Source organism: Felis catus, chromosome A3 (assembly GCF_018350175.1).
Source record: "Felis catus isolate Fca126 chromosome A3, F.catus_Fca126_mat1.0, whole genome shotgun sequence".
NCBI lineage: Eukaryota > Metazoa > Chordata > Mammalia > Carnivora > Felidae > Felis > Felis catus.
In genome coordinates this window covers 65930540-65953558 of record NC_058370.1, presented here as the reverse complement: position 1 = coordinate 65953558, position 23019 = coordinate 65930540, and the positions used below count along the sequence as shown (strand labels likewise).

Below are 23019 nucleotides of genomic sequence, written 5' to 3'. Positions count from 1 at the left end.
CCTCTGCCTGGGTGCTGAACCAAGACTCTCACTGGTGATCCATGCTGTTCCAGTACTGTTTGGGATGGCTGTGCTTCTCACGGCTCCAAATCCACCAACCACTTCTCTCCGAAGCAGTAGGGACTGGAGCTCAGGCTAGGGCTCTTCAGATGTTAACAGACCGCTTTTTGGTAATGTCTCTATTTTAGGTATAGGTATAACTTATTTCGGCTCCCACTGATGGGTAGGTATGGTTGTGGGGAGCAGTGTGTGAAGGAGCCCAAGGCCATGTCTGTGCTCAGATATGCTAAGCTTGGTTAATACTGCTTGTCCTGGGGGTGGACTGGATGAGAGATGCTCAAAGGCTGTGTACCTGCCACTGCTGATTCAACAGAAACAACAGAGGCTTTGGAGTGAGGGCCACACCTTCAAATCTGGGCTTCTGGCACTCTATGTGACCCGGGGCAAGTCATTTTGCCTCTCTACAACTCAGCTCCTCTTCTATAAATGGAAATAATGTCTATTTCACAGGGTTGATATAAAGTACTGGCTCTCAAAGTGTGGTCTCCAGACCACCAGCAGCAGCATCACCTGGGAACTTGTTAGAAAGACAAATTCTCAGGCCCCACCCCAGATCCTGAATCAGGAACTCTGGGGATGAGGCCCAAGATTGTGAATTCTGGGTCTGAGGCACACTAAAGTTTGGAACCCCTGTTATAAAGAGTCGTATGAGTCCTTAAGTTATAAGTCCTAGAGTAACTTATTTTAAGGACAGAAGTCATGTTTTTCATCTGCTACAAAGTGACCAGCAAAGCACCAGGCTTAACCATGGGTGCTCAATTCTAACCCCCTTGGTAAGTCATCTGGGAGACTTCCTCCCCAAGGAGAGGAAAGAAGATGGGCTCATGCTTCTGTAGCCAGTGCCAACAATGATTATTCTCAGGGAAGAGAGACACTTATGCCTATACACCATGCTAAAGCGGGAAGGATTACAGCGGGTAGATCCAGCCCACAGAGGGCTTGCCTTTGTTAAATCTCCTCCAAAGAACCGCCATTCCTTCAGTCCCAAAGGTCTACAGTTTAACACAGTTTCACTTGCTCCACAGTGCAGGCTTTGAGAATAGGTAGGTGGTCTACTGACATGCCTGTGCAATAATCACACGGTGCCTCCCTCCCTTCCACCACCTCCTACTCCAATGAGGATCGCCACACAGAGAGTCCCGTTCGCCTCACAGATATAAACAACGAGGCCGTGATTTCCACTGCCACACAGGCCATCGCGCATAGGCCAACATATGCACAAAGACAAATAAACTGCTAATTGTTAGGGAAGTACAAATTAGAACCACAATGAAATACCTTTTCATACCTGCTAGGATGGCTTTTACCAAAAACAAAAAACCAGAGAAGGGCGAGTGCTGGCGAGGATGTGGAGAAATTGGAGCCCTTGTGCACTCTTGGTGGGAATGTACAATGGTGCAGGGGCTGTGGAAACCATGTGGTGGTTCCTCAAAAATTTAAACATAGAATTACCATATGATACAGCAAGTCCACTCCTAGGGACTCAAACAGGTATTTGTAGACCCGTGTTCCTAGCAGTATTATTCACAATAGTCAAAGATGGAAACAACCCAAATGCCCATTTATGAAGAATAAACAGAATGCAGCATGGGCACACAATGGAATCTTATTTACTCTTCAATAGGAATGCAATTTTGACATGTGCTACAACATGAATGAAACTTGGACACATTATGGTAAGTGAAATAAGCCAGACACAAAAGGGCAAATATTGTATGATTCCGCTTACATGAGGCACCTAGAGGAGTCAAATTCACAGACAAGGTAGAGTAGTAGTTACTGTGGGCCTAGGGAAGGAAGGAATGGGAAGTTATTTTTGAATGGATGTAGACTTTTCAATTTGGGAAGATGAAGTTCTTGAGATGGATGGTGGTGATGGCTGCAAAACAGTGTGGATGTACTTAATGTCAATGAACTGTACACTTAAAAAATGGTTAAAATGGTAAATTTTATGTTATATATTTTTTGCCACAATAAAAAGAGAGTCGTTATCCACCCTCATCCCACCATCATCACCTAAGGAAAAAGACACCACAATGGCAACCTTGTAGTCTTAAGTCTCAAAGTAAATGTCTTGAACAAAAAGTACTCCCAAACATCTCCATGTTTGAAATCTAAAATGATAATGACAGCTACACCTTTTCAAGACGGTGTTCCCAATTTACTTCAGCTTGCCAAGCTCTGAGCGTATCTGATGTGAAAAAGAGACACTCAGCTGAAAACGGAGATTTGGCAGTGGCTCTCCAGTGTGTTCGCTCGGTAGCTTCAAAATCCCCATCCTTCTTCCTGTTAATGAAGGTTTGCTTCGACCTTTCCATTAGCCCACAAACTACTATTAAAAAAGCCATTTATCAGATTAACACTGAGTACTGCAAAAGTCATCTGCAAGCAGCGTGCACTTTTCCACGTAGGGGTTGCCATGCCAACAGCTGCTCCGTGTTCATTGTACAGAAGTATCAATTTCAACAAAGTCCCGCTTCATAGTTCTGAGGACCGATTCAGTCTTGTTGTCCCTCCTCACTTCCGAGATGTGCCCACATGGCAAAGACCCCACCAAAATCAGGTAAATGGCCGAGAAAAAGAGCAATGACAAAATTAACCAGCTGCATGTCTACATACTGAAAACGCTGTAAGGCAGGCAATATAGTTATTTCCTCTATCTCTGACCCCCATCCTAATTCCTCAGGAGTACAGTCAGGGAATCTGATGTAATAACCATTTTGCCAGTAATTCTAGAAAAAGGAGTCCAGAGGGAATAAACTGAAGGAGAAATCAGAATTACACGAATGTGTTGTAATAGATTATTTGCCCAGAGAGCAGACAACTATAAACGAAATGGGGTAAGATACTTGGATTTTATTGGTGCTAATTTTGATTGCAATTTTTTTTTTTAAATAATGCCTGAGAGGTTTTAAATAAATGTGTTTCAATTGACTAGCATTATCACATTTCCGAAGGTTTAGATTTGGAAGAAGAGTCTGAAACAGAAAGCTCTAGGAAACAATTTGTCTTTGACTCAAGAGTAAACCTAACAAGCAATTTCCAACCACGAGTAATGAACCCCAGTCTCACGCTAAAACTCCTGATGAAATCAGAGAAATAACCAAACCAGTTTAAAGTCATTCAAAGAAAATAAGCAAATGCTGTAGACACCAGGCCCCTAAATGAACAGGAGCCATTTTTATGTCAAAGTGGACTAAACCTATGTCACACTTCCAGCCACCGTCAGCAAAGGAAGAAAAATAGCTCACCATAACCCTTAAAAACACATAGCTTTCAGGGATGGGACAGAAACATTGTATTGATACCATTTATATCAGCTAATTAAAAAAAAAATCTTCTAACCGTGACATACCCAAATGATACCTTACACACATTAAAGTTTTCAGTATCAGGAGCACACTATTGTGTGAAGAAGAAAGGGCGCCTTTTACAAGATATGGATTGTATCACAAAATTTCAGAAGGGCAATAACCAATTAAAATTTTAAATGGGGCTTATTTGAAATCTCGGGCACAGGAACACCACTGAAGAAAAACTTGTTCTCCCAGCTAGTGGCTCCTTGCTCAAAGCAGATACATGGGCCACACTGGGAGATCATCTTATCCAAAGTGAGACCAAGCCCATTCCTGACAGCCCTATGGCCTCAGCCTTCTCTATGCAATCATGTGTATTATTCTAAGCCTAGAGAAAAGCTTACATGGGTGGGGGGGGGGGGAAGCACCTTTTAATTTGTAGTTATTTCTGGGATACCAGAACTAATACACTGGCCGGGAACATGGAAGAGATGCTGCTTTTCAGGTTTGAGAATAATGTTTGGGCTGGTTATAGCTTGTTTTCTGAGCCCAGACACGTTAATGAACAGGGGTTGCATTATGATACATCTGTAAGTGGAACATACAGCTACTTATTAAATCTACGTACCATGATAGCTAAGAGATAACTCTGATATATTGCTGTATAGAAAGTGCAGTTTTCACAAGATATAATAGTATTCTATAATTACATATCTATATTTAATATAAAGAAGTATGAGCAAGAAAATGTTAACAGTGTTATCTCTGGGTGGTAAAATTTTGCTGATTTTTAATCCTGAGGTCCTCGCATATTATGACTTTTTATAGGAAAATGCATACTTTTAATGATAAAAAAAACTTAGCTACTTTAAAAATAATCTTACAGGAGAGACAATTTATAGGGACTGCTGTGTGTGTGTGTGTGTGCGTGTACATGAACATTCTTGCACAGTCTCCCCAACTCCCCTTATGCTATCATCTCTCACCAGCCAATATGGGGAGCACCATCCCTCCTGCCTTTGACTCACAGGGCCCAGGGCACTCCTGGGTGATGTTTACACATCCCCATCCTCCCTCCATATCCTGCTCTCCATCCAGCAGCGTCACTGAGCTGCCCCTTGCGCTGGGGGCAGCCATTCAAGAAGCAAGGAAATATTATGCAAGAGCACAGGAAGTCAGAGGAGACAGGATTCTGGGCAGGCCTGGCAAGGAGTCTGTGTGAACTCCAGTGAACATGCGGACTTTGCTCAGTGGTGCTGAAGCCAGCGGAGAGCCTTCCCAGGGCGGCAAGGGACAGCCGTCCACCTCAGGTCTCCGGCCAGTGGGCCGCCATCCAGAACTTGATGTACCTGATTAAAGGCAGATAAACCCACATCCCAATATTTCTACTTTTTTGGCCCAAGTTCAAGGTGACTCCCCAACACTCACGCACGGTGACTCACCTCTGTCCCACAGCGTGCTCCCCCCTCCCCCAGTACAACATGATTCCATTCAGTAATGTTTGAGCCTGTTCCTCTCAAGGCCACCAGCTTCCTGACTCGGGCCTCCTGCTCACTGCCTCAGATCAATACTTTCAGGTGGCTTGTGTCCCTCATCTCATGGCAATATCAAGCCTGAGCACCCCAGTTATGTTCATTTACACACACACACACACACACACACACATGCACATATACCTATTCCTGTACATACGGGGGTCGTGGCAGTAATAACACCCTCTCTTGGAGCAGTTTCTATTTTCTCAGCCCAGGCAGAGATAATAGCAGCCATGTAACAGATGTGGAATCTGAGGCTCTGAGGGAGTCCATGACCGACTGCAGCATGGTTGTGGCAGTTGGGAGCCGGTCTCTTAGTTAAGGGTGCTCTCACTCACCCCAGCAGCCCACCCCCTGCTTCTCTGGCATTAGGAGATGAGCCACTGCCCCTCCTGATAACACACGGCTGTTCCCTCTGTAGAAACCACTGGGCAGTGCACATTGTGTCACAGCTCACCCCTTCCTACTTAAGGGAGGTCCTGCTGCTACTGTGGAAGTGGATCCAGCCCTTCTCTCTGGCATCACGCCATGCCCAACGGCGACTGCCCCTGTCCACTTGAACCTCCTCTTGGGCGGGGAGCAGTTCAGGGAAATTGGAGAGGCTTCCTCCAGGTACCCACTGATCACCTTTAACGCCCATCCTCCTTCCCTAAGGAAGCACCTGGAAACCAGGCTCCACTTGGACTGCACTTCACAATGGAATTAGAACCCTAAAAGGCACCTTTTGCCTGGTTGCCCCCTACTGGCCCATTTTAAAGGTGGAGACACTGAGGCCCAGAGGTCACTCGGCCAGTTAGCATGCCTCTTTCCTCTTCACCAGACCACAGAAATTCCACTAGCTACCCAAACAGGACCTTTCCCAAGCAGAGGGGGACAAGATGTCAGTGTTGGGATAGACAGACCCAGGCAGAAGTGCGGCTGTGGTCCTAGGACTCCCACTCCCCTTTGCCTCTGTCAGGAGCAGGCAATGGTATTCCAACATGCAAAACCAGCCACATAGGGAACGACACCAACCCAGTCACTGCCCCTGGCCTGACAATTGCCAATTGTGGTAAGGAGCAACACTGGAAGTCTCCTGGGACTCTGTTGTATATTTCCAGACGCCACCAACACACAATGGCTGCTACTCCTCCGGTGTAAACATTGCCAAATAGGGCAAACAATAACATCATCACAACACAAAATCAGTAAAAAGAGGCTGGGCCTGGGGGTTTGTTCACACGGGCTCCAACATTTTTTGTGATCACATTTTTATGCCACATGAGAATGACAACTACTTTAATCTATATCATGAGCTTTGGGGGAAAAAATTAAGCACCAAATGAATGTAAGAAGCAAAAGTGCAGAGTTGAGGACAAAGACCCAGCAATCCTAGCTTAATTATTTCACTTAGCAATTATTTAAGAAGCATCTAATATGTGCCTGGCACTTTCCCAAATGCCAAGGATATGATGTTGAGCAAGTCAGCACAGTCCCTGTGCTCCAGGATATTAAAACTAGAGGAGAACAACAGGTAACAGGCAGACAAAAAAAAAAAATAATAATAATAATAACAGCATGTGAAAGTATTGTTAAAAAAAAAAAATAGAACAGGGACAGAGGGATGGAAATTAACTGAGGGAGGTCAGGAAAGGCTTCCCAAAGAGGTGATACTTAAGCTGAGACCTCAGACCTAAGTCAGCTGGCTGGCCTGGGCACGGGGCTGCAGGAAGGGCAGGTTCAGGCACAAGAGATATCAGGAATGCTGCAGATCTGAGGCCAAGTATCATGGTCACCGTGTGGCAGAGCCAGGGTCCTCCCACCCAAAGCCTCTTCCCACTTCTAGTAACACCCAGAGGCCCAGGTGTCATCTAGGCAGCGTATGTCCCCCCATATCTGGATCTTCCAGTAAGTTGTCTGACCTTTATTTTAAAGACCTTGGACCAGGCACTCTGTCCCTTCAAGAGCCCACAATTAGGTCTTGCTTGTAAGATGCAAAGCATCAGGTGGGTCCTGAGCAGATGTGATGTGGATACAGCCCTTTAGATCATGAGATCTGGGGGTGCCAAGTCAAAGGGAAATTCCCACTCGTAACAGGATGGTAGCCAGCATGGATGCTCTGTCTCCACAGGTGAGGGGACACAGGCCAGGCATGGAAAGGGACACGTCCCAAGTCACACCATTGTTCAGGAGTCCTGGAAGGTTTCTTGGTCTCTTGGTGTTATCAGATTTCCTCACGTCTCAGAGTATGGGAAAAATATAATTCATGCCCCGAAATCACTATTGGCAGGAGCCCATAATCCTGAAAAGCATCTTCTTTTAGATTCTCCTGAGACTCCCTTCCAACTGCAGTCAACAGGTAACCATGTTACCAGTTATTAGTTACCAAAAGGTAACGATGTGCTGAATAATTACACTGCTGTGCTTGTTAGTAATGATGCCTTAACGTCTGCACTTTATACTTTCAAAGATCTTTGTAGGGAGATAATGGCTGCAGAAATGATTTTTAAAGTGTAATATACTTTTAACACAAGTGGTTTTATTGAAACTCTAGCTCATTTCAACCTCATGACAGCACTCATAGAAAGCAGTTAGTGTGTCTAATCCCCATCTAGGAGTGAGAAACATTCAGAGAGGTTAAATTACTGGTTTTCGATCACACAAGTCAGAAAGGAATCTAGAACAGTCTTTCAGATTCTTTGAGACTGTTGAGAGCTCCCCTGACCTGCACGTGGAGGCAAGTCCTGCCAGGGACACAAAACAAATGAAGGTGGCCCTGGAGCATTTACAATCTGTTTGGCAACACAATGGCTAAGAAATATGGAATTCTTGGGACACCTGGGTGGCTCAATCAGTTAAGGGTCCAACTCTTGGTTTTGGCTCAGGTTGGGTCGTGATTTAATGAACTGTGAGATAGAGTCCCACATTGGGCTCTGCATTGACAGCTTGGAGCCTGCTTGGATTCTCTCTCCCTCTCTCTCTCTCTCTCTTTCTCTCTCTCTCTCTCTCTGCCCCTCCCCTGCACTCTCTCCAAACAAACACTTAAAAAAAAAAAAAAAAGAACTATGGAACTCTTGTGGTTATTCCCTGACGCTAATTTTGGAGGCAAAGAAACTCAAGTGGGTGAAAGTTTGTCCCTTTCCAAAATAAACATGTACCCTGCTGTGGCCCAGAAGATCTAACTCAAGGAGAATTACAGCTGTCGTCATAACCCTTATAAAATCTGAATCCATACAAGGAGATACAGGTGGCCCAGAATCACAAGGCTTATGCTAATCTATGGAAGTAGTTTCAAAGGTGCTCGAATGAATGGCTTGGAAAAGATGGGATCAATGTTCATAGTGAGCTCAGACTCCTTTCTGCCAGCATTCTCTGGTCACTAGGCTTTCCCAAGGCCCAAAGTTGGCCAGAGGCTGTGGTGACCCCACCATCACTAAGAGTGCCCGAGTCCCCTGTCCTCACTGACCTAGGTGGGGAGAACAGTTTGCCAGGAGTTCTGCAGAGGCAACATTGAAATTTTTCAAAAGGAATTTTTACTTTGGAAAGGAAGGGAAAAGAGAAAAAACACAAAGGAATGGATACGCTATGTTCACAGGTTTTAGACCCCAGTGGTGTAGTCACAAATTATCTTGGTTAGGACACCTTCTTTTCCTTCCAAAGGCCTACCTGGAGCTGAGGTTAAGTAGACGCCAAACTCAAGCTTCTAGCCCTAGCCAGATTCAAGTAAACACCACTTTCCGGCCAATGGGGGTTCTTAGGATGCCCCAAAGGCAACTTCCTGGGGACTGCCCATGGCCCCAGACAACCCTATGTCTGGGCTGCACAGGGCTCTGCAGCTGTCTGTCACCTACAGTCCCAGATGAGGAAGCCTCCTTCCACCTGCCTCCAGAGGCCCTTCCCTGGGTTCAGGCCCAAGGTTCAGCAGCCTGCACAGAGTAGGTACTGACATGATTACTGAGCACACCACTGAATAAAGCTATTATGCCAGCGCTGGGTAGCAGTTTCCCAGTTTGACAACTATTTATTGATTACTGAAGGGATAGAAAAGGAATAAGGGATGAAGACATGTGGTTATCATGATGAGATTAAATCCCAAGCCAAGAGCATTCAGGAGCTACAGGCTCCCTCAAGGTGCCATTGGACAGCATGCGCTGAGGTGACTCGGCTGGTCCTTGGTGTGGGATCCTCTCCAGTGATTTGGGATCTCTGGCCAAAGCTCTGCTCACAAGTGTCCAACCATGACCTCTAGTGCTTCTAAATACCTCCAGGGGAAAGGTTACACCTGCTGGGGGAGCGCAAAAATTTCAGCCACCCTACCCACCAGGTGACTCCAGAAAGATAATGCCTTTTCTTTCTCTTCTGGCAGCATCTGCCCAAGAACATCAGAGCTCAGGCTTTAGGGAGAGGTGTAGGCACACAACAGGAAAGGCAAAGGTCAAGGAACTGCTTGGCTGCAGTTCTCTGCACAAGAAATGCTATTAATGGGTAGAGACTGGCAAGAGGGCTGGTCTGACTTGGATTTGGTGGTCTCTCTTCCTATAAGTAGTGGTGTGTTGAAGGGACTTTACAATAATCAGACTCAAAGCCCTAGAATCTGGAATGAGAAAGAGCAAGAAGGGACAGAGTAAGAGACTTGATCAAATTGAAGGGGACAAAGACTTTACCACCAAAAACAAGAACACAGGGTAAGGGTCATTGCACCCTCCCTCAGAGCCTGAAGCAAACTATTGTAGCATATGGTAAGCTGACCCCTTTCAGCTCCCGTTTTGTACAATGGGAGGTATTTATGCCCCTGAGTGATGGTATAGTCCTACATATATTTATATATATGTTCCAGTGTGATTTGGATACACTGGCAAATGACCGATTTCCTAAGCAATATGGGGGACTTTTCAGTTTTGGAAGTCATTCCTATGGAGAACAACCACAGCCTCATCCAGCCATCCTGCCGTGTTCACATGAGAGCCAGGCTCCTGGTTGGAAGATAAAAGAGGTGCCCTGAGCAGCTCTCTCATGTCCCACTAATTCTCAAGAGAGACGTGGGCTGCTCCTGTGGCCCCAAGGCAGTCCAACGATTCTATCACAAGGTAACTCAGGACAGACTGTTCCCAAACTTCTCTATACCGGCCCAGGCCTGGTCCTCACCTCCTGTCCGTTAACAGTGCTCTGGATTCAGCTGTGCAAGGAGCCAGCTCACCAGCCCTGACATGCACACCTTGTTTATTCCTGCCTCCTCGCTTAACTTAAGCTGTTAGCTCCAGCTGGAATGTTCCATACCCACATGCCTACCCAAGTTCTACCCAGTGTTCAAGACCCAGATCTTAAGGCTCCTCTGTTAAATGGCCCTCTAATAAATGCTAACCATCTCCCTTCCTAACTATTCGCAACACACAAGACCTATTTACCCTTATTCACACTCATTTAATTACTACCAATATTCCACTGTTCGGTCAGTCTTTTATCTGAGCTAGGTTCAACTACCAAACAAGATTGTAAATCTTAAAAAGGGGCCTAGGATTCCCATCAACATAACCATCTTGCAACATTTTAAACAAACAATTTTAGGGATTCTTTAACACCAAACTAGACTGTAATTCCCCTGAGTGCAGGTCCATCTAATGGACCTCACTGCATGGCATGCCACCTGAATGTGGTAGGTGACCATAAATGTTTACACACAGACCTCACCACATGCATGGTGGGTGACCAAGGAGAATGGGAACGTTGATCTGAGCAAAGGTTTCTCCCTGTGTCTCCAACCCTCTGTAACTAAGCACCCAAAATTCCGGTCACAGAATTCCTGAGTCTACAAAGAACTAGGTACCCAAATGTGGGCCTCTGTTCTGGGTGCTATGGGAAGAAAGAGAAAGGTGACTGCCCCTTGCTCCCCATGGCCCTTTACGCCAAGCACCACCCCACAGACTGGGCACCAGATCCCTCCCCAAATCCCTTTAGTTGGGGAAGGAAGAGGACAGAGGGGAGGGGACCTGCCTCCTCCTCAGGCACCTGGGAGGGCCCTGCCTCCATTAGCTTCACCCTTTCCTAAGGGCTCTCTCCCCGTCACATTTTTAAAAATCAAACCTGAGTAAAACCACAAGTGTAATGCAAAAAAAAAAAGAAAGAAAAAGAAAAAAGAAAAAGATGATTGGTCCCTGCTCATGAAGGCCTTACCACCTACATGTTTTCAGAGACAGACACACACATGCACACGCACACTCAAAAGCAAGGTGTGAAAGCCTCATACAAATAAAATACAGACGGAAAACCATATAAATACAGGGGTAACCAATGTGCTGCTGATCGGGGAAGGTACCTCAGGGGAGGTGATTCTTCTGAACTGAGAGTTGTGTTCCCTTCTGCACACACTTTCCCATCTGGCCTTTTAAACACTGACACTGGGGTGCCTAGGTGGCGCAGTCGGTTAAGCGTCCGACTTCAGCCAGTTCATGATCTCACGGTCCGTGAGTTCTAGCCCCGCGTCAGGCTCTGGGCTGATGGCTCAGAGCCTGGAACCTGTTTCCGATTCTGTGTCTCCCTCTCTCTCTGCCCCTCCCCCGTTCATGCTCTGTCTCTCTCTGTCCCAAAAATAAATAAACGTTGAAAAAAAAAATTAAAAAAAAATAAACACTGACACTAAGCTGGAGTACTTTATTGTTTGCCTCGCACTTGCCTTGGTGCATTGGGTGCTCCTGAAGTGAAGTGTTGACATAGTTCTAGCCTGAGGTTTGCATTTGATGTAAAATCTTGCAGTCCTGCATATGGTTCCCCCATAAAACAAAACCTGCATATGGTTCCCCCAAGTTTTTCTTTTCCTTTTTTGTTCTGTTTAAAGGAAAATGAGTCCAGGGCTCAAATCTACATGACTGAGAAAAGGAGGGCCCAAGAGGAGGGCTTTCCAAGTGACCCAAGGGCCAACAACCAAGCAATTCTATGATTTTTGAAAGTTAAGTGTGATTTTAGGGACTCAAAATATGGAAAATATTACAGAACACAGCAGAAAATTTAGACACCCTGGCCCTTAAGCAACACACAATCTAGCTGGAAAGACGAGAACACATGAAATGTCATTAGATAACAAGGAAACAGAATCAGGCAGCCTCTTTAGTAAACATAAGGAAGAGCTACAGTGCAGTGGAAGGGGGTGCGGTATGAGCATGGGAATTACTACAGCAGGCTTTGCTAGAGCCGGAGAACTTGGGCTTGCACTAGGAAAGTGGCGGATATTTAAGTAGAAAGAGCATCCAAGATAGCAGTACTAGGGTGAGGGAATCCAGGTGGGAAGGAGCCTGTGACATGAGGTAAACAAGTCACTAGGGCACGGGGAGGTGGAGGTCTGCATAGCTGGACCTCAGAAGGCATCTTGGGTGATGGATGGTGGTTGGGGGGAGAGAGCTGGGATGGGGTCCCTTCCACTGCCGTGTAGGCTGCCCTTGGGAAGGAAATTAGGCCAAGGATCCAGGTCTTCTTTCAGACTCTACGCAAGCCAATCCTTTGAGATCTTTAGGAGAAACAGTCCAATCCTCGACAAAAGAAACCCTTTTCCCACCCTGAAGACTCTCTGTGCTCTGAGGATGTGACAACCCTGCCTGAAACAGGGGCAGTATCAGCACCATGCAAACCTCTGATGGGAGGCTAGGAAAGCTATTTTAGTAGCCAGGCTGCTTCCCAGCCAGTCAGATAGCAGGTAAATGCACGGGGCACCAACTTCCATGGAACACCATAAGACGCCAGAGAGTGGGGCCCAACAGTGGACTACAATTTCCTGACTTCTTGACCACCCCAAAGGGCCTCGCCTAATGGGAGGGGCACATCAGCTGAGCCAGGACATGCTGAGTACAGGCAAGGAAGCCAAAAAACCAAGAAGGGCCTGGTTCCCATGCCCCACCCACCATTAATTCCCCTAAGTCCCTGGTTTAGAATAAAAGACAGACTCCTGCCGCACAGTGATATGGTTACATTTATAGAAGCGCCTGTCCCTGGCAAAATGTGACCTTCATACTTTTCTTATCTTAATATCTGGGTAAACATTTGTTGTGCAAGCACACAAATAAAGGTTCTAAAGGTGAAATGTGGTGTGTCTGGCAACACCATGCTGCTCCAAACCGAGGCACCAGAAAGCCCTTTTGGCTCTGCAGAGGACTTCTCTCTCCCTTTACCCTGGGCACCAAAATTAGCTTCATCAACCTTAGCCAGTGCTGGAGTGAAAGCTGCCATTCTAAAATAGGATCTGAGGACTCTTGGAAACATGGGAGAGAAATACAAGGGTACAGTGGTTTACAGACACTGAAGAGAAAAATTGCAGTGAAGTGCTCTTTAAACCAAGTGTGTAGGAAACGAGCATTATCAGGATTTACTCCGGAATCTTTATTAGGTGGATGATCTTCTTCTTGCTCCCTGAAATCCCCACATGACATATTTTATAAATCCTGATTTACTCCATTATGCACGACTGTTTTCATTCAGAAAAATATTGTAGACATCACGTTCATAAAATAGTATTTACCGAATGACCTGTGCTTGAACTCAAAAATTTTTCTTTGCAAAGTCGTTTTATTTCTAGAATAATCCGCAAAAACATCTGGTGTCCCATTTCCCCATATATTTGATCATCCAGAATTGATTTTTTTAAATTTGTTTTAAAGTTCCTAGGAATGGATCCTCAAACAGCCCCTCATGAGCATAATTTTGTTGTTTCCATGTGGAATCCGTGAACAGAGCCAAGCAACTGATTTTTTTGTGTGTGCTTAAAGCCACTCTTTCCTGCAACTGTGTATGACGTATTTTTCCAGGACAATCTTTCTCAATACTCCAAAGTGCTTCAGCAACAGGAAGTCGTAAAGGTAGGAAGGAGGCTTGTAAATATTTGCTATAATTACTCATTAGTAATGAGAACAGTTACCACTTAAATTTGAGTCACCCCTTTTGTGCTCTTGTCTCTTTATTACCTTATAGCAGGAGCCTTAGGGGTCTAGCCTCACCAAGGGCACCTGGACCCAGTGGTAGATTTCACTGCAGACAGCGTGGTTTGCTCCTGTTAGCAGCTCAATTTCCCAAGTACAAAGTTAGGATAATGTTTTGCCCTTCCTTCCCCTTGCCTCCAACCCAGGGGCAGTCAGGACCAATATACAACGTGGTTACAACATGAAAAAAATGTTTTTTTGAAAATTTTGTATCACAAGTAAAATATGGTATTTGTTAATACAACATCAAGACACAGAGAAAGAGTACTGTGTGGCTAGACAATACAGCACAGTGACTTAAATGATTACCACCAAAAATAACCATATACTTTAACTGACGTATTTTAAAGGATTTATAAAATGCTTCTGAACAGTCTCAGATAGAACCCATGGATCTCTTATGCATAGCAAACCACTGACTCTCCACAAGAGAAAGGAGCCTCAGACTGAAAATAAGACGGAGAGAGTCAACTAAAGTTGTCACAGAGTTGACAAGCTCCTACAGAAACTATAATATTGGCTGTACCCCCAGCAGTTGCAGGAAGCGAACCTGGGGATGGGGACTACCCTCCAGTAGCAGCAGCATGAGTATAGCACGGTGGAGTCATTTTCCCACTCGTGTGTTTTCTTACACAGCCTAACCCAATAAAATCACTAATCTGCCAAGATTCCTAGAACCTCTCAGGTTTGACTTTTTTTTTTTTTTTTAATCGGAGGGTGCCATGGAAAGGGAAGTCACCAGAGGAATATAAGAAGAGAGTTCTAACAATCCATTTCACGGCTTTGTAGAATTGGAAAAATGCCTGATGGGTGTGTGGCAGATCAATACACATTTTTAACGAGGTCCTTTTCCTTACTCATGAACCACCCTTTCTGAAATACCTTCCCATGTGAGAAAAGAAACTGCTTCTCAGAGTCATTATCTTGCACAGAAGTTACTTGTAACTTTAAAACTGAAGAATTTTTCCAAATTAAGGGGGAAATGTGTGCCTCCTGGGAACACGTGAAGCCTCTGGTGGCCATGCCACGTAATCAGTGTTGCTGATGTACAAGTGGCCCCTGGGAAGGGCCCAAGGCAGTCAAACAAACCAGTATTTCTAGAGAAACTAGAAAAAAAGAAAAAGGCCACCTAGAAATAGATGACGTTCTGACCCATTCTGCACCTGCCTCCTTGGCTCCGGAGATCTCAAAGGGCCCCACCGCTCTTCCTGACTCCATACTTGCAGACCAGTCTGTGGCTTTCAATACCAGACAACTGCCAACAAATTACACCCAGACTCTGCTTGAAAATCATAGATGCTGTGAGTAGCACACACCCACGCATGACCTACCACACATACGGTGATGTGCAACTGCTAGTAGGATTTGCTTCTCTCTGTGTGATGGTATGTGTCGGTGCACTTATAGTTTACAGCATGACGAAAACTCAAGAAACCCGTCTAGGCCCACAGCACAGAAGCCAATGGTGTGACGGCTGCGAAAAAGCTCAGGGCTCCTCAGAGAAAGGGCTCTAGAAAAACGCAATGTATTATTATTGCAACGGTCATAGCTATTCTTTATTCCCCCCATCCATTCTTTCCTTCCTGTCCTCGCAGTTTCAAAAGATCAAAAGAGCCAGAGGAAGTCTTGTGCATCTTGATTTGGAGATGGTTCTTCAGAAGCCACAGAGGAAAACTTCTAACAGGTTCTTCTGCACAATGGGGTCTGAAGGCTAAAGTAATTATTGAAGTCTTGCCACCAGTTAAGGGTGGGAGGTGGAAAGCTTTGAACTTGTTGGGGGCAGTAGAGAACCACCTCCTATCAGAGCTGAGGAAAACGCACGAAAAGTCAGAATTTCCAGGACTTCCACGTCTACCCTTCAGATCTTCAATCCCTGTCTGTGTATGAGGTTCAATCCAGCGATGAGTCACAAAAAAGTAATTGTAATAATTATAAATACAGCAGCAAAAGCAGTTATCATCTAGAGAGTACTTACCACGTATCAGGCATGGTATTAGATAGCTTCGAAAAGGTAAGGGGGAATGGAGCCCCAGTTCAGAATATAGACTCTGGAGATTATCTGCCCAGTTCAAATCCCACTCCCACCCATGTGACCTCTGGCAGTCACCTTCCTACACTTCAGCTTTCCCATCGGTGAAATGGGGATAATAACAGGGCTTATTTAACGGGGTTGTTCGGAGGATTAAAAGAGTTAATCCATGTAAAGTTCTGAGAACAGAGCCTGCCCTAATAAGACTAAAATGTTCAGGTTTTATGGTTTTGTCCTACTGCATATATGATTTCTATTAAGGACACACATTCTTACTACATAAAAAGACCTCCAAATAACTGTTTGAGGATGATGGAAAATGTGAGGACACATTTTCACGGGTGTTTTAAGAAGCATTAAGAAAATGAATCACACCAGAGCTAACCCTGTGACGCACACTCAGCTCCCCTTCCTTCCATCACCAAAAGCAGACATGTAGCTGGATACACAGGACAGCCAGGTACAGGTAAGGTTAAGGTGCACCACAAAATCTCTATTAGATTACACATACCAAAGCCCTCTCCTATTTGCAACCGGGGACAGACACTGGCAGTAAATGTAGGAACTGTCTGGGACCTGAACAGAAAGATCCTGAAATGGAAGGCAGTCACCAAATCAGACACTGAAGAACAAGGGCTTGCCTTTTTCAGATCCTAGAACCTTTTAAAGGCTATTGAGAGATGAACAGACTTTCATCCTGGGGGGGGGGGGGAAGGCATATATACATAGTATCTTGCACCCAATTTCAGAAGCTCATAGACCATCCTCTGAAGCCTACTCACAAAGCCCATGTTAAGAAGTTCCCTCTCTCTCAAGGAGCACCTGGGCGGCTCAGTTGGTTAGGAGTCTGACTTCAGCTCAGGTCATGATCTCTCGGTTTGTGGGTTCGAGCCCCACATCGGGCTCTGTGCTGACAGCTCAGAGCCTGGAGCCTGCTTTGGATTCTGTGTCTCCCTCTCTCTGTTCCTCCCCCACTTGTGCTCTGTGTCTCTGTCTCTCAGAAATAAACATTAAAAAAAAAAAAAAAGAAGCTCCCTCTGTCTTCTTGGCCTTCTTGAAGTCACAGCTGTCTACACTGTTATCCTCAGAGGGAGAGGGACCACAACCTCTATCCCCATCACTCCCAGGGCCCTGCTAGAGACCCTTCCCATGCCCCTCACCCCAAAGTTCTTAAGAACAGCAAACACACATCTCAGGGGCCTTTCTGTCCATAGTATGGAAGTGTACAACAGGAAATACTCCTGAATCCTCCATTTTCTCTTTACTCTCATTACCCCCAACACGGACTACCCCCGTTTGACCCTACCAGAGTCAGTCACCATGCTGGTGATCAGCGTCTGCCTGTACGATTCCAGGAAAAACCATGAACCAACTTTCCCACCCACAAACCCACACAATGCCTTTCAATAACTGCATGCTTATGTGTATGGTTCTGAGCTTCTTTTCTTTAGCTTCAAAAGATTTGATCTCAACCAAAAAGTTACATGTAAGCTGCTACCTAACTATATTTTTAGGTAAACCTCCTTATGTGTCCTCCTCCCCCCACCAATCAAACTAAACAACTTGAAGGACCATATCCCCTATTTCTTAGTCTCTTGTTTAGCATTTTCTCCAGGTACAGGTGTCCAACACTCGTTTGTTGTCTTAGGGATTTACATCATGGTGTGAACAGCAGAGCCGGTTTCCATCAGGAGAGATGACATCATGCTCCGGGGTGGTGGTGGGGGGGAGGGTGGCGGGGGGGGGGGCAGGGAGGGCTCTGGTGAGCCAACATTGGTAACTTCACAATATTGGCAAACACCCGACCAGGTGAACTATCGGTGATGAACTATCAGTGATGGGAAGTACTGAAAGCAAAAGGGAAGATTCATTAGGCTAAAATGAAAAGGAAAAGTCATGTTGGTAGGAGACAGAACTGGGGAAAAGCCAATAAAAGCAAATAGGACTGGATAGGTTTCTTAAAAAGTGAAAAAGCCTAAATCTTGAGACAAGTAATGATGGCAAGTATTTTCAAATGTATGGGGCTAAAATCCTGCAGCACTAAGCATTATCTAATTGGTTCCTTCTTTCTGTAAACATTTTATAGAATAAATTCCTACAAAGTTGAGGATCACCCTACACAGGCACACACGTGTGCACACACACACGTGTACACACAGACTGACTGATTTACATTCCAAGTGAATTAAACACTTTAGTACTACCAACTCCATACAGGAATCAATCTAGTAGCTGCTTGAATGTGTCTCCTGACAGGGGGCTCACTACTTCACAATGCAATCTGCCCTACTGTGGAACAGTGCTTGCACTGGTTTTGTTTAATGAGGTCCACATATAAGTAAATTTTCTTCTAAGTGAAATAAAGGGAGAGCACTAAAACAACTGAATTCATACTTCCTCAAGTTTATAGACAATGGAACCAGGCTTCCTCTTTTGCAAAAAGCAAACAGAACTGCTCCTGCTGCAGCTTGGAGTCTCATAATTATCTAGAAGAACAAATCTCCTTTCTACAAGGTTCAGTGATTTGGTGGGGGTGGGGGAGAGGGCACTGTAATCCCTTGGAAATCATCCTCACTGTTTAGAGGCATTTCAGGGCAGGGGATACTATTTGGTCAACAATAGGAAAATACATCATTAATGAAAGTAATGAACCAGGGTTCTGATTCTTACCAGCACTAACTTTCCTTGTGACTGGAAAAGTCACTTAACCTCTCTGGGCCTCAGTACTAGATGATTTCCATGACCCCTCATAAAATGATCGTTAAGCCCCTCTTCAGCGACACTGAAAAAAACCTGAGCCACAGCATTCTTTTTGAACTTTGTGAAAGCTGTATGAATTAAATTTTAAATGCCTGAACCTAATGTGTTAAACCAACTCCGTATCATCTCTGCATGGTCATGCAGTGGACAGAGATAATCAAATGATAAAGAAAGATTTATAGGAAATATACTTAAATTGAGAAAAAGTGCCTAGCAATAATATCCCCATCAGAATTGGGAAAAGATGGGCTTTGCGTTTATTTTAGCAGAGGAACAACTAACTCCAGCCGGCAGGGGGATGGGGAGGTAGTCTGAAAACTTCTGGTCCAGATGTCTCCAACTCCGTTCCACTACTGGCCCTGCACTAAGTGACCTATGCATTCCAGAAAGGTGCTCTGAGCTGGGTCTGGCTTTGGGGTAGACTTTGCTCCCTGATTATCCAAAGATCTCATTTACATTTACCTGAACCACTCTCCAAATCCCCACATCGCTAAGGATTTCCAAACTCTTCTCTCCCAGGGAAGGGACTCAGGAATGGTTTTATTAGGAGGTGAGACACTTTCTAGCTCTTCAGAGAATCAGGAACCTTAACTAATGAGACCCCCACTTGCTCAAAATAGACTGATACAGAAAGGGGAGTGCAGTTCCCTTACCAAACTTCGGCTTCTGACCTCTGAAATCAATGGGAATGCCCACTACCACCCAAAAAGCGCACTTTGATACCCATTCTGGAGGCCAGCCAGCCAACCTTCAGAAAGCAAACTCTTTACTATTAAACATTAACATATCCATGGAGGCATAAACGTTTTTGGAACAAAATAATCCCGCCCACTTCTTGAAGGGCTGTTGTTAGAAGGAACATTGCAAAAGTTCTGTGCCTCTTGAATTTGGGGTAAGAAATGGTTCTGTTGAACCAGAAGATTACAAAATCTTAAGAACCCATGTGCAGGATCATCATCCTGAGAGCCCCCTGGGCAGGCATCACTTGTGAGGCACGTATGGAAAGCTAAGAACAGACACTTAGATGTAACTAACACAGTAACTAAGACAGTATCTTTGAATGTATTGGCTCACATGCTTTAATTACACCTTGGTCCCGCAAGGAGCCTGCAGCGAACAAACAGAGCCGGGCAGGAAAAGTAAATATATCTCAAAACAACCCAACAGGAATTGGACAAGCTCTCGTGGGGCTCTGGAAGGTGAGCGGCATGCTGTGTATGCTGCCAGTCTGGGACGCAAAAATCAAAAAGCAAGCCACAGAGGGCAGACACACTGGGCTCGGTCACCAGCTCTGCTCCTCAGCCCCAAGGGGGCCTTCAAGGCGACTTCGCACGCGATCCCCACAGCAGTTCTCACACCGGCCGCCGTTCAGGAGAGTTAATTGTGGAGTCTGTTTATCCACTTTCTTTCCTTCTCCTATTCCAGCTCTCTCCATCTCTAACCAAGGAGGTAATACGGCCAGGCTTATCGAAATAATTATTTCCCCTACTCCCAAGTTTCTTGCAATTATTAAAATACATTACACAAGGACGCAGGCGCTGAGCCGCGGGGAGAAACTGACACTTCACACATCTGTCAAGATTACCATCAGGCCCCACCTCCGCGATTGCGACCTTCCCCGATAGGCATCACAGTTGTAAAATGTACCTACCAGAAGTTCCCTCGCCGGCTCCGGAGCCCAGAGCGCGCTCATAAGAGCGGACTACAACCTCGTTTTTTGGTTGTTCAGTCATTAGCATTGGCATCATGACGATGCAGGCTATGTTGGTTTTACAAAATACGTCTTAAGAGATCTTAAGGTCTCTTGCTTTGCCGCCGTCAAAAGACACAGGACCCCAGAGGAGCTGCGAGGCCCTGGGGACCCAGCGCGGCCGGGCCCACGCTCCCTCACCCGTGGCAGGCCGGGGGGGGCGCCACAGTGACGCGGGAGGGGGAGCCAGGCTCAGTCCCCTCCCCCGGCGATCCGGGAGCGCCGGCCCGGGCGCCCTGCCAGAACGCGCGCGATTCGCTCCCGGTTATCAAATCCTTATCGGTGCCCCGAGGTGGGAACCGCCGCTTGACCGAAAGATGCACTGTTTCTGGCGCAGGTCCCACAGTGGAAGTCAGAACAAGAGCAAATCAATCCCGGAACTGAGCTCTCCCGGGCCTCGGTTCGGGGTCAGTCACCCCCTCCCTTCGCGGCTCCGTTCCCCCATCTCCGCACCACCGCCCCGCAGCCCTGCAGCTTATCTGACCCGGCTCTGGCCACAAGTTCTATTCGGTTCCCCCGAAACCCAGCCCCGCCAAGCCGCCGCCGAGGGCAGGGCTGAAAGCGCCAGCCCACCGGGCAGCCCCAGAGGAGGAGACCCTGAGCAGTTGGGGTCTAGGCGGCCGGCCTCGTTCCATTGCTGGAGGCGAGGCCGTGCCCACGCCGTGCGGCCACGCCGCGCGCTCCCACCCCCGCCCGGGGAGGGCCCGGCGGGGAGCGGCTGGGAGGGGGCGGGAAAGCAGTGAGAGTTGGCCGGAGTTGCCTCTCACCCAGAGCCGAGAAGCTAACGAGGGCAGACGCGCAGATCGTGGCTGCCCTTCTCTGTCCTCTTGAGGGAGAGACACCAGGACCTGCCGGGGTCACCCGGTGTCGCCATTCCCTCCTCGCACACCAACACACCTGCCCCCCGCGAAGCAACCTGGCCCACCACCCACTCCCCTCCGGAGTCAAGGTGCGGGACCAGTAAGGGCGTTTCTCCAGGCTTCAATAAGGTCTGTAAACCCAGAGTTGGGGGGGGGGCCCTTTGCTGCGTACTGGCCCTTCCGCGGGGGCGCGTCCCAGAGCCGCGCTCCGCTTCCGGCCCCTGGCTAGTTTGGGGCGCAGTACGAAAATAGCTCACTTGCAAGAACCCGAGGGGTCCGAAGGAAAAGAAGACGAGTGGATGGTGCCTCACATGCAAGACCTGAGAAGGTCGAAAGTTGACCTAAGTCGAGTCAACCCAGAAACATTTCAACATGCTGGCTACATGAGTTCGGTGCGGGGGCTGGAGCGGCAGCGATCTAGGAAGGTTCTGCGCCCCAGAGCCCCTCCGACCTCCAGGGCCATCTCCCTGGGCCTCCTGGCTTCGTCGCGCGCTCAGATTCGTGATTCCTTCGGATCACAGAACCCTTCCCTGCGAAGCCGCAGCCCCGAGTCCGCGTCCAGGGACGGGGCACCTGCTCTCCCTCTCAAACCCCTCCAAACCGATCCTCGGGCCTCAAAGACCTCTCCGCACTTCTCTCCTAGACGCTCTTGGTCGTGCCGACCCCGCGCAGCCTGGCCATCCCGCTCCAACCAGGTCCCTCGCCGGCTCGGACGCCTGCTTACCTTTTCTTTTCCTTGTCAGTTGTCATTGTCGCCGTGGTGCTCTGAGACGCCGGACACCTGGGCTCCGTGGCCGGTGGGGATTGCAGGCGCCGCCTTCGCTGTGGCCCTCGCCAACTCCTCGCGGCCGGGGCCGGTGTTAAAGGTCCCAGGTGCTCACAGGTCCCGGGCGCCCCGCACCGTCAGGTGGAAGTTTGCGGGAGGCTGGGTAGGTGCGGGGGAGGAGGGTGGAGAAAGGTGACTGGGAGGAACCTGCACAGGGAGGCGGGGTCGGGAAAAGGAGTGGGAGGAGGCTGTCAAATCCAAAAAGAGGGCAGAGAGAGCGGGACCGAAGTTCCTTTTTCCCACGAAGAAGAGTCACTTTTCTGGGTTTTCAAAAAAAAAAAAAAAAAAAAAAAAGGAAGGAAAAGAAAAGAAAACAGAGAGAGAAGAAAAAGTGGCTGCAACGATGGGAGTTGGAAGAGTCCAGGGCCCGGCAGGCGCGTACGCGGAGATGACCGTACAGTCTCAGGACACTGCCGAGGATTGTACAGCCTCCTCAGGCTAGAGCTGTGTTGGGTGCAGGGACTGTGTCGCGGACCGCTCTCGAATGTCCGGCTCCCGCGGCCGCCCGCCCACTTTAAAAACTCCTACGGCCGCGCGGGGGAGGGCGCTGGGGGCGCGGACGCGGGCGCAGGGGGGGCGGGGGCGGGCGTGCGCCGGCAGGCCCCGCCCCCGCCCACCCCGCCCGCGCAGCGCCGCGCGCCCGGGCAGCCCACTGCGTCCCGGCCAATGGGGAGGCGCGGCCGCAGCCTCTGCCCTGACCCCGGCCCGCCCCCTGCCCCCGCGCTCCCGGCCCCGCCGCGGCCCGCCCGCCCCGCCTCCTCCCTTCGCAGTTCCAGGAGTTGTTTATGAGGTCGCGGGGTGGCGGGTGGCAAGGTGGGACTCCGCACCGGGCAGGCGCAGCTTAAGTGGGGCTAACCGGCAGCGAGAAGTCGGTCTCCGGGAGTGCTGCGAGCACCGGGAGCGCCCCTTTGCACCGGTGTCCTTCCACCTCCGCCATACCTTTGGGTCTAGGGCAGGACCGCGA

The 23019-nt window shown here is 47.7% G+C and overlaps 1 protein-coding gene across 2 annotated transcripts in view; it reads right to left on the bottom strand.

The window, feature by feature from the left end:
• Positions 1-22560, bottom strand: part of EPAS1 (endothelial PAS domain protein 1) — an 84495-nt gene extending 61935 nt beyond the window's left edge. For both annotated transcript variants that reach the window (XM_023251650.2, XM_023251651.2), the window contains exon 1: positions 21954-22560. In XM_023251650.2, coding sequence (XP_023107418.2) covers positions 21954-21979 — 26 coding nt within the window. In that variant the 5' untranslated portion in view covers positions 21980-22560. The remainder of the gene's footprint in view (positions 1-21953) is intronic.
• Between the last annotated feature and the right edge of the window lie 459 nt (positions 22561-23019).